Source organism: Dermacentor variabilis, chromosome 2 (genome assembly GCF_050947875.1).
Source record: "Dermacentor variabilis isolate Ectoservices chromosome 2, ASM5094787v1, whole genome shotgun sequence".
Lineage (NCBI taxonomy): Eukaryota > Metazoa > Arthropoda > Arachnida > Ixodida > Ixodidae > Dermacentor > Dermacentor variabilis.
The window spans coordinates 137,375,245-137,387,428 of record NC_134569.1 but is presented as its reverse complement, the minus strand read 5'-3'; the positions used below and the strand labels follow the sequence as shown (position 1 = coordinate 137,387,428).

At 41.2% G+C, this 12,184-nt stretch overlaps 1 protein-coding gene across 1 annotated transcript in view; it reads right to left on the bottom strand.

Moving 5' to 3' along the window:
- The window catches only part of Fancd2, an 84,570-nt gene that overhangs the window by 65,003 nt on the left and 7,383 nt on the right, over positions 1–12,184 (bottom strand). Inside the window, exons 7-10 of the mRNA XM_075682096.1 lie at positions 9,115–9,175; positions 7,127–7,182; positions 5,958–6,030; positions 5,328–5,455 (exon numbers count right to left, since the gene is read on the bottom strand). Coding sequence (XP_075538211.1) covers positions 5,328–5,455; positions 5,958–6,030; positions 7,127–7,182; positions 9,115–9,175 — 318 coding nt within the window. The remainder of the gene's footprint in view (positions 1–5,327; positions 5,456–5,957; positions 6,031–7,126; positions 7,183–9,114; positions 9,176–12,184) is intronic.

The window sequence follows — 12,184 nt, the reverse complement described above, 5'->3', positions numbered from 1 at the left end:
ACTATCCTGAAAAGCGTAGACAGAAGGGAGTAAACACTTTGTCTGCGTCTCGCTTCAATGCATCTCCGAAACGAGTTTTTGTGACCTCCAGCATTAAACATGCAGGAAGACAGCACACATGAAGCCACGGCCTTCTAGACCCACCCAGCCTTTGCACACATGGCAAATTACTTCCAAGATAGGGCAGGGCAAGCTGGCTGCGTATGCATTTAGCCGTGCCGACAGCCATGCGGAGCCACAACAAAGAGGAGATGGGCGCGAACCTGACTCACCACCTTGATCACATTACCGTGCATTACCCCCCCCCCCCCCCCTTCTTACGCATAAAGACAGCACACATCAAGCCACCATCCTTCTTGGCTCACCATTGCATACTTTCCCTAACAATCACAGCGTACAACAGGAGTGTCTTGCTGCTACACTGCTCTGCTTTGGCAGCCACTTTCTGTAACACGGTGCGCAATTTGAGAGGCACGTTCGCAAGCAGCCAAAGGTAATCCAACCATTTGACAATCCGCATCCATGACAGTTTCCATTTATTGTTTCGGTATTACTTCGCGGCAGCAGTGAAATTTTGTTATATTGAAATCATGTATAAACATACTTTGCTGTAGTGTGGTTCAAAATACATGGCGTTCTATTAAAAGAAGCTATAAAAAGTTGAATGATTCATTATATTGGGAATTTCATTATAACGAAGTTCTTTCTATCCAGCTTTAACTGTATATGCAAGTGTTCACAATTTCGATCATATACTATCACACACAGCCCAATAACTAAGCTTGTGGTTATGCACACACTGCTGCCTCGTGGCTGCAGTTCCACATCCCTTCTGATGTGGCAGACTGGTTATGAGGTTATACAACTCTGGCAAATGAGTGCATAATCTTACTTTACTCCCATTTGATGTGGGACAATCACAGCTTGCAAGGTTGCTGTCATAAAGCTTCTGGCGAGAGTGTCAAAGAGAAAAGTTTCAGGTTCGGTTTGGGTTCAGACTTATGCATATATTCAGGTTCGGTTCAAGTTCAGCTCCAGAGCAAAAATTTAGTCGAGCCTGGTTATATCGCACTCGGGTATATCGAATTATTCTAAATATTGAACAGTGCAAAAGCCCCCTTGAATGTCACATGTAATAATACAGAGGCGTTGGTTTTCTTGTATTGAACTCCCATGGGATGCGGTACATCAAACCTCTTGCGTGCGCCGCGTCCCCAGCTCATTGATTCAAGGCAAGCAAGCGTGCTGCTTTCGCTATTTCCGCACAAGACGCTGGACAGGCCACCCTGGCTGACGTGGCTTTGGACTGTCTGCTGGAGCACTCGCCGCCTTGTCGGCGCCAGCGGCAATGTCTCCACATTGTTCTAACGGTTCCCAACGTGCTCGAATGCCACAGTCTGCAGCAGCACATTGCTTCATCCCAGGCCATGCGGCAGTTTATGCCCCAAGGTTGTGTAGAACGTGGCCAGTACATGCCACCTCGGCTGACGTGGATTTGGACTTTGTCAATTCGGGTGCTCGCTGCCTTGTTGGCAACATTGCTAACATCTCGAGGACATTTTGATGACTCCAAGCATGCTAAAATGCCACCGTCCGCAGAAAGACAGTGCTTTGGCCCTGGCTGCGTGGCAGTTTGGGCCCACCGTGATGTGCTTGTCAACTTTCTGCTTTTGGATATGCCAATCAGCAAGCTCCTGTTTGTTGCGATTTTAGGCAAATGTCAGATGTGCACAGGTTTTATTAGGAGCTTATATTTGCACAATTTTGTATATCGAATTATTAATGCAAAAGCCTTATATGTCTCATCAGTCAGTCAACCTCGACTGAAAACGCATGAATGACACCGAAAGGCACAAAAAGCCCACGAATCCTCTACCTTTGATGGGAGCCGAAGCATGACTATTTATGGGAGTCGAACCCATGACCTTTGGTGTCAAAGGGACACTAAAGGCAAATATCAAGTAGACATGAACTGTTTAAGTACCATTCCAAAAACCTCGCAATGCTTGTTTTCTGCAAAGAAAATACTTAGCTTATGAGAAAATTGCATCTGAAGGGTCCGAATACCTTTTTTAAAATTCTAATCTCCCGTCGCCCAACCGGGGGCGTGGTGACATTGCATACGCAATCACCACCCTTTGCTGCCGTCGGTGAGTAAAACGGCGCCAGACAGACGGCGCTACCGAGCCAAGACGGAACGGTGGATTCGCCGCTGCAGCTACTTTTTTTGTTAAGTGTAGACCATTTGGGCATCCCGGGACATCAAATGGAAGTTCAATTCTCTGCTACTTGCAGTTTGTGCAAGTTTCACGAGCGAGCAAAACCAGCACAGCACTACACGATGATGAAACTAGTGAATCGCAAAAGTTCAGGCGGTGCAGCGTTGAGCGAAAACGAAACTTTTTGACCGCCTGCATCTTTCTCAACGGTAATTTCAATGAACTTTCTTTTCTAAAAATGAAGTACAACTGGTCAAGTAGCATATTATTTCACCTTATAATACAATACAAGGATGATTCTTGCAACAAGTAGTTGAGTACTAGTGACAGAATTTAACTGAGGAATGCTTTGGTCATCGGGAAAGTGCTTGAATGTCCCGGGGGAGTCTCTAACTATGCCCTGCATTTCCCTCAATTTCTCGATTATTAAGGCTCTGTTCGCAATAATATTGATGCCTTAGAGATTCTCGGGCACTAATCTATCACTTTAGCTTGACTTAGTATTTGCCTTTAGTGTCCCTTTAATGAAGGCGAAGTTAATTAAGATAGAGTCAATAAAGGCGCTCGAACCCACGACCATTGGTAGGAGTCGAACCCACCACCGCCTTTGGTGGTAATTAAGGTAAGGTTAATTAAGGCACATGTAATTAATATAAAAGTTCATTAATGCACTCGAACCCACGACCTATGGTGTTAATGAAGGCAAGGTTAATTAAGATAGAGTTAAATAAGCCACTCAAACCTGCGACCTTGGTTGGGAGTCATATCCTAGACCTTTGGAATTAAAGAGGAAAGTACAATCGAACCCACTTATAACAATATTCAAGTGCCACGAAAATTTCATTGTTATAACCGATAATTGTCATAACTGGATTGCATGAAAAAGTCAAAATAGGGGGATGACAGAGCTGTCGTGAGAAAACTATAATGGCGGGGAGGCCAGTGCTCCTCCTCGCCACCTTCCTCCATCTGGCTACTGACTGTGTTCTACGGCTTCCTGGGCATTCCGATCGTGTGTAACAATCTGCGGCTGTCAGCATTAAAGAATGGCACTGCTATAACAACTGCAAAGAGGGGTCACGGGTGGCAAGCGATACGCGAGCTCCACTGAGGCATTGTCTCGGTGGCCCCAAAAGGAGCCTTTTAATATATGCGAGAAGGTTGCCAGGGCAGCTTGTCAGAGTGAGAAATCCAGAGGAAACACTGAGGCGAGATCGCCACAAGCATCTCACCACATACTTACATCTCACCACGTACGTACATCTCACCACATGCAAGCCAGTACGTACGTACTGGCTTGCACGAGAAAACCCCATGTCCATCAGCCTTGCATGCTTTATGCAAAGCTTGCCAACATCATTCTCTAAGGCATCCAGGTGCTCCACGCAGTGCAGCAGAAAGTTCCTCATGAAAACAAAGCACCAGAGGGACTGAATCATCTGCTAGGCATCCTGCGAGGACAATGTTGAGACAGCCTGCCCTACCGCGTCATCGCTGCTGTCGTTGCCGTCGCTGTCCGATGCAAGCACGTTCGAGATGATTGCCTCATCTGTCAGAAGCACTTAGTTTCCAAATCTATAGCCGTGTGCTTTCTTTTCACCAGCAACGTTATGCATTGCCGGTGATCAACGGGCGGATCAGCGATCTTTCGTTTCAACGGCAAGTCAAACGAGGCTGAAAAACCACGTGGCCAGGAACAATTTCGACACAACCAACAAAGACAAACACGAGCGATTAAGCTGTTTGCAGAACTGTGCTGAATGAGGAGCCAGCGAGCAATCTGGGAGAAGCACCATCAGCACGGTCCATTCATGTTTCAGAGGGGGGCATGGCATGGAGTCATGGGCACAGCCCATTCGTGTTCGGAGGGGTGGAATGGCGACGGGAGAGTCACGCGGAGAAGGCTGGAAAATGATCGCACGGAGGCTGTTGTGGCAGCAGGCCATCGTTTCGTTTTCTTCTTTTCAAGGATTTCACATTTCCTTACCTTTTGGCACAGACACTCAGCAGCCAGACTTCGTTATAACCGATAATGCGGCATCGGGGCATTGTAGTAAGCGGGTTATTTCACCGTGGAAAACATACAAAAGTTGATGGTGCAGCGGCTTCTCATTGTTAAAACTGACATATTGTTAAAACCAGTATTGTTATAAGTGGTTTCAACTGTACACTAAGCAAAGTACACTAAACAAATTAAGGAGGATGACTAAGCGAATTAAGAGGATGAGTAAGCAAATCAAGAGGGATGAGTAAGCAAATTAAGAGGGATGACTAAGCAAAGCAGACTAAGAGATTTAAAGGGGATGTGTATGTCATGAGTCCGTCCTTAACGTATGTCTTTATTGCATCGGCACTTGTGCTTTCACCTTCAAGTTGTCTTAGGGATAATATAAGAGACACTGTGAATTTTGATTTATCGAACTATTTCACGATCCCCTTCGAGTTTAATATATCCGGGTTTGGTTGTAACAGTTCAAACCAGTTTTAACAATTCGAACAGTATAGGACACTGGGTATATGGCGCTCTTCAATGAACTTCTTTCACATTCTCGTTTCAAACATGTCACATACCAGTGACCCAAGGTGGTCCAACAGTTAGTTTCTAACCCGGTTCCCTTAGCACAGCCATTCCAATGCTCTACCCGTTAGACCATGGACTACCCAGTGAACCAAGTTGGTGGGAAAACAGAGACAAAGACAGGCAGACAGGCTGACAGACACCGGAAAATGTGTGAAGTATCCTAACAGGGATAATTGCATTAGGTGAAACTTACTAAACACTTTAGAAAATGTACAATTCTCTGCAATGCCGTGTATGTTTGATGACAGAATGTGCAGAGTACAACAAATGGCCTCTAATTATGTGCTGCAGTAACTTGCAGGCAATCTAATATAGCTGGTTCTACATACTATGGCTCCTTAGTAGCCGCCACCTTATTTGTCGATGCTAAATCCAGCGAAACCATATCAGGGGGAGCAACAACTCGGACGAAATTTGTGTGTCAGCGCACCCATCATGAGGAAATACAATGAAAGATCCAGGAACTTTTGAAAAAGAGAGATAAAAGGTATGTCCTTTTCTTTAAAAAAAATCTGAATACTTCGTACCCAAGTTTTCGAGCTGCAGCTAGGTGTTCAGAGTCCTCCAGTATGTGCGGCAGAGCGAGCACAACGTCTTTGCGCACATGCATTGGAATCACAGGGAGGACCTCATCAAACACTTTGTCCATGAATGCCTAAAAGTGGGGGGGAAAAAAAGAAAGACATCACAGTTTCGTCCATTACGTGAAGCATTGGTGAGATAGCTGGCACGATATTATGCACAGTAAGTCATGCACTGTTCCAAACCGCTATTGAATGGAGTAAATATTCACAGATGCGCGTGAGCCATCTATTTATGAGAAGAGAACTTAGTTCAGTGAGAATTGGTCAGAGGTTTCAATTGCAGGGGTGCCATTATGTGAACCAACAGAAAAACAATGGCAATAGCTGTAGCACATTGTTGAATTGCTATTCATTCTATACAACTTGCAGCAAGCATGTGATGACAATCTTCTGATTACTTGTGCATTAACCTATGCAGCTTGCTTAGTAAGTATACTGTCACCCTACTAAATTGCCATACATCATCATCGTGCAATGCCATCTCATTCCAGATCACAACTGTAGCAGTAAATTAAGATGTTCTGGTCGATGCCAATAAGCAACCTCTACAGGTGAAAGAATAAAGAGACAAACCTTCGTGCCCGCCAGGCCATCCAGCCATTTGAACTGGTTCAGCACCTGGACGTGGAAGGTGTTGGCTGGCGACCTATAATAGATATATATATTCCGGTGTTTTATATATGTCAAAACCATATGATTATCAGGCATGCCTTAATGAAGGACACTGGATTAATTTAGACAACCAGTTTGAGAATGCCTACCAGTGAGATTGGTTGTTGACATCAAAAATAATTTTCCTGCCTCGAACAAAATATACTCAAATTGAAATTTCTAGCTTACAAGCTGAAAAGTTATGTGTATAATGAGCTACCTCACGTATACCTATCTGGAGGGCTTTAATGCTTAATTTAGGCCTGATGATCATCAGAAAGTCACTTTTTGTCAGCTTCGGAAGTAATTCTCCGGAAAAGTACTTGATTTCGTAGTCGAACATTATTTTTAGAAGAAACTAGAGCAATGGGAAAATAATTATAAAACGATGTTATAGCTGAAGCAAACAATGTTTATGCAAAAATATTATGAAAACACCCTAGTTATTGCTTTTTACTGAGCCAATTAAACAAGGGAAAATCATAAATGTGTTCACCTACATTGTCACATGAAAGAACCATGTCAGCAAAATATTTTAGAATAAGACTTGTCATTGTAAATAGTTTCATATTTGACTAAAAAAATTTGCCTCCAACCAACCTTTGCTTATTTGTGATAATTTCAGAGTGCTTACGTCACCCAAAATTTTTTTTGAAGGAAAAACACTTTGGTGACACCTTATTCACACAATCACCAATTAGTCCAATTTTCCCCCAAAAGAATCAATGATGGTCGACTTTGGGGTCCGGGACGTTTCGCGTGGAATGACTCCATACTGAGATCCTATTATGTGGTTTTTTATGGACAAGAAGTTATAAAAAGTGGAATACTTCATTATATAGAGAATTTCATAATACTGAGGTTTACTGCACAATCTACATAGTATTCTACACTTTTACTGAATATGGCCATAAACTGCTTAGAAACTAAACATTTTTCTCATATACTGCAGTCTAAGTTTTTAATGCCATCTGCACTTTCATTGGTATTTTAAATTCAAGATATGCAAGTGAACAATGCCCAATGATAAGCAAAAATTCAAAATGTCACACTGCCAAAAAACTATTTTTCTTTCTTAAACTTTTACTTACTCGTCAGTAACAGCTACTTCCACCATTTTTTCCAGCAGCTGCTCAGTCAGACCCCACTGCAATCCAAAGAGGGAAAACAGGATATAATATATCACACTAAAATCATTTAATCAAAGTTGGTAGTTTTGTTTCTTTTTTATACATTATCAGGCACTGTGATTCTGACAACAGTGAGGTCATGCATAAATGATAACTAAAGCATGCACGCACATATAATAGAAAAAAATATGAGGGGGATGAGCACAGAAAAGATGAGCAGTTGCTGCTTTTTAATCTTTAAGCACAGTACCAGACTGTAACTTGTTGCCAAGTCTTACAGCATGCACAATCGTACACATCCTGGTCTGGCACAGATGAAATTAGCATATGTTTCATCATTGGTATGCACCTTCCCTTGCACTACAATTTAGCAAATGTAGGGACACTACAGGAAAATACTGAATTAATCACGAATGCCAGATTATCTTTTTACAAACCTCACATTCTTTTTTTAATGCCAAGGTGGGACATAGTTGTACAGAAAGTTGAAACCAAAGGTGCTGCACAATTCTGCAATTCAAATTGCCTGTGACAAAGGTTTCTTGTATGGCTGCACTGACTAGCTTGGAAATCACCACACTCTTGTCAACTTCTACTGCCTACTTGAAGCCAGAGGGCACATAAAGTGTTCCACACTCCCAAGAAACAGCGCCGACACAGCAGCGTCTAAATGAAGCACCAGCTCGTTCGGTAAGAAAATTCACCGAGAGCTATTCTTCTTTTCCTGCAGGTTGAAATAGAATACAATAACCCTTATCTTTATCAGTAGTCAAGACCTACAAATACCAAATTAGCTAACAGGAGACATTACATAATGTTACGCAAGTTACTGAACTCAGACATTCCTTTTACTTGAAATGCAGAGAAATAAATTGCACCTTAAGTTCCTCTGCCAACTGATTTGCAAAAAGCTAGCCCTCGGCCCTTCACCAAATGTAGCACACCTCATGACCATACTAAAACCACCGTCAGCATAGCATAAATCTGTATTTTGCCAAAACCCATTTAAAAAAGATTCTTTTTTTCTTTGCACACGCCACTAATGATCAAAATTGCTTAGAACACGCATTATAGACTGCCACTGCGCTTTGGCTGAATGAGAAGAAAGGAAAACGAGGGGCCAATTTTTATTAGTCGTATCATAAGAAGCCAACAAACAAAAACACCAAAGACAGCATAGGAGAAATTACATGTATTTATTAACTGAATTAAAGATACCTTGATGGTGGATGTTTCAGATCCATCGTCAAGGTGTGAAGGGAAAACATAAGTGACCCAGAAAGTGGATGGGAAAACAGTGCCACAGTAGCCCAATTGGTAAAGGAGTCGCATGCATAATGCGAAGATGTGGGTCCGCGCCCCACCTGTGGTCAGATTTTTTCATCCACTTTCACTTCCATTAATTTATAGTTTCTCTAATTCAATTAACAAGCACATGTGATTTCCCCTATGCTGTCCTTGGTATCTTAATTTGTTGGCTTCTTGTGATAAGACTATGCTTTGATTGCATTTCTAACATTCTACAAGTTACTTTTTGTTAATGTGTTTGTTTTTTTATGACTTCACTGCTTGGACCTCGAGTCAGCAGTATGTAATAAATAAATAAATAAATAAATGTGAACTGGCATCATATTATACCACAGTGGTGGCACCAATCCTATCCAACACTTAGTATGCTTGATTTTCTCACTTATGAAGGCTCTGTCCTTGGTAAAAGTGATGCTTTGAACAACATCCTCTGAGAAACAAATATATCACTGCTTGATATTGCCATCCCTTTAACTTTCCTAATTTCACAGCACAGCAGAAAGAACTTATGTTGGAGTAGTTCTAGAAACTCATCAAAAACATTTAGCACACACAAACATTCTATAAAGCTGATAAAATGGGAAGCTGAGCAAAGGAGCTGCAATTACAATAACAATGAATGCTGCGAGGCAAAAGCAAACCTGAAGTGGCTCCACTCGAAGAAAGAGACGGAACACACTGTCTCGTTGTTTTGATGTGCCACTGAAAAGGTAAAAAAAAAAAAAAGCTTACTGCACCCCGCTAAGGTTAGTCCCTCTGAAAGAATGCCAAGAAACCTTAAAATTTAAAATAAATGGTCAGAAATTCAACACCTTCTCTATTTCCACTATTTTTCTATAATATGCCCAATAACACTGGCTTTTGCACACAGAACTGTGGTGACTGTGCTGACAATTGCATAACAATTTATTCTAAGCCTCTTTCTTCCATAAAATACTACCATGCTTCTTTGGCACAAAAAACAAAAACAGAGGGAGAAAAAGAATCACGCTGTTGCCACTTTCTAGGCCTAAAAGCAAAAGCACATAATGTATTATGAAATTATCATTATCCCTTACATACAATGTTCATGGAATTTTATGAAGCAGTAAAGGACACTAAACAGAAAAAAATGAATTAGTTTACATTGATAAAGTATTCTTGATGAACTCTACTTGTGTTGATTTTGCAGTCATAGGATGACTATTAGAATCAAAAGTTATGCTCAAACTGTAATTCTTGAATTTTGTGCTAAAGCACCAGTGTCAGCATGTCAATGTGATGTCATGATTTGCAAGGATGTTTCGTTTCTTTTTTGCATTGTAGCTACTATGTCAATTCAGTAAGAGTTCCCGAAACTTCCCAAGTTTAGTAGTCTTTGGCTCTTCTATAACAAAATGTAGTCCATTTTTACCGCTAAACACATAACTAGGCACGAGCAGATGGTGTCAAAATTCATGGCATCACAGCAAGGCTGGTGCCCGAATTTCAAGTTGGCATCACTACCCTTCTTTCATTTTTGCATGTTCCGTGGTTTACCAAGCATCTTCTTGCAGTAAGAGTGACCTTTTTGGTATTGTAGAGGCATAATTCGCTAACACAGCTCAGATAAGTTTACTCTTTGGTGTCCCTTTAAAAAAATTAAGCCACAAGACACCCAGAAGCACTTTTCAAATGCAAGACAAAGTAAAATTAAGAAGGAGTGTTTATCTGAAAGTGAAGACATAATTAAGTAGTTTCCTGCTAAACGTACAATAGTACACTGCAACTGTGCATGAAATCCTTGGCTAGATAGTGAAGTGTATTACAGAGCTACTGAGAAAAAATTGTATTTTTAATTAATTGGTTAGTTCACACAGTTAATTTTCTTTCCCTCAACAAAGCATTATAATATTTTAAGGAATTTGTAAGATCTGTTGGGTTATCACAAGGCACTGCCTCATGGACATTCTCCTGAATTTTTTTAATAAAACCATGCATCAGCTGAGTCACCAGAAATCTAAAGTTGCCCTTGACCAGCTTCAAAGCATTTCCATGATGGCACAACCTCAAGCGTAAAACTCTAGCAACTTGTTTTATGTGCTGGCTTCTATTAAATCTATCTTTTGTCTCCCACGATGTTGATTTGAGAAGGCCTTTGTTGTTCACTGCCCCCGTCAATTTCCTTCACCTGCTAAAATGGACCACGTGGGGGAGCACCTGATTGTGTGAAAATTGTGTTGTGAAGTTGATACCCTTCTGCAGTCACACCGTGGATAATCCATGTAACATTATTAAAAATATCACTTGAAAATTAATTCTTAGGGGAACTACAACACAACAGCAGAAAAATTATTTTTAAAAAGGCCATATTTTTGCTAAAGATAACATTTACTTAGAGATGACATCATTTTCATATTAGCTCTAAAAGTGTGCTCAGCAGTGGATTTCTTGCAGTGTGAAAGGTGATTTATAACATGCTACCTGGTGCTTTTAAAAATTTCAGGAGCAGTAATGAGAAAGAGAAGGCTGCATGCCTGAAGACACTGCCGTGAGAATACATTTACCAAGGCATTGTCAACGATAAGAAAATGTTTGGCCAAGATACCAGTGTCACTTCTTCACTCACTTGCACAAGCACAAGAATTAGCTGCTCCAGACTGCTTTTCAATCCTCAAATTGAAAACTGCTTGCAGCAGTTGGTCTGAATCCAATAATTTTATTATTAAAGAAGTTTATCAGCATAGCTGCCACTATGCTGGTGTCACAGCTGGTTGTCTTTCAAATTAATTATTTAACAGGCTGTAGTCTTTAAGGATTCTTTCTTTTAATTTATTGATTTTTTATCAACTGTCTCACTGAGCTGCCAATCTGGCTTATTTTCAAACTTCACTCCATCGAGAACCCTTCTAAAGCTTTTTCAACCAATTTGCGTCATGTTTGAAGCGAGAACCACATTTTAGCTCTTCACTATGGAATATGTCTGTACTTGTCATTTCCACAAACGGTGCAGTTAGAAACAAGGCAAAGTGTTTTATTTTACCCTGTTTCAAAACCAACTATTCTGCAAAGCAACATTCTTCACCGAAGAAGTTTTTCATTCATTCTTGCATGACACCTTCCTCCCTTCTGTACACGGCGGCGGGCTGCTGGTGTCCACATTGCACCACTGTTGGGCTAAGTCAACGTCATCTTCTCTTTCTGAATCATCACTTCCGGTAGAAGCGATGAGAATACTACCATCTTCTCTGCACGATGAACACTCTAGTGCATTGATTTCACGCTAACTTTCATCGTCGGAGTCGAGCAGTGGTTTTCTTTTGCACATGCGAGCTGTCAGTGGCATGCACCATCGTTCCAAATATGCCAAATGGCGCAAAAAACATGAGATTCAAAAAATGATCTATGTAGTAGAAAACAAAGACCGCAATAAATGCGCCCCTCTAGTACTGACAAAATGGTTACCACCTACATTGTAGAACACAAAGCCTCAATCAATGCGGCCTACGACAAACTGAAAAAGTGCTGACATCTACATAGTAAAACAAAACACAGTGAAAAAAATGTGAATTTCGAATGCTGGCACTGCAGTCATCCATGTAGTAGAAGTGGAGGTGCCGAGTCATCGAAATAGCTTTGAAAATGGGGCTATTAACTCAGCTTGTCTAAACGTAAATTAACCAGGATCGCATTAAAAAAACTGAGCTCGTCCAGGACAATTCAGGGGTTTATGTGCACCTAAATCAAAGTACA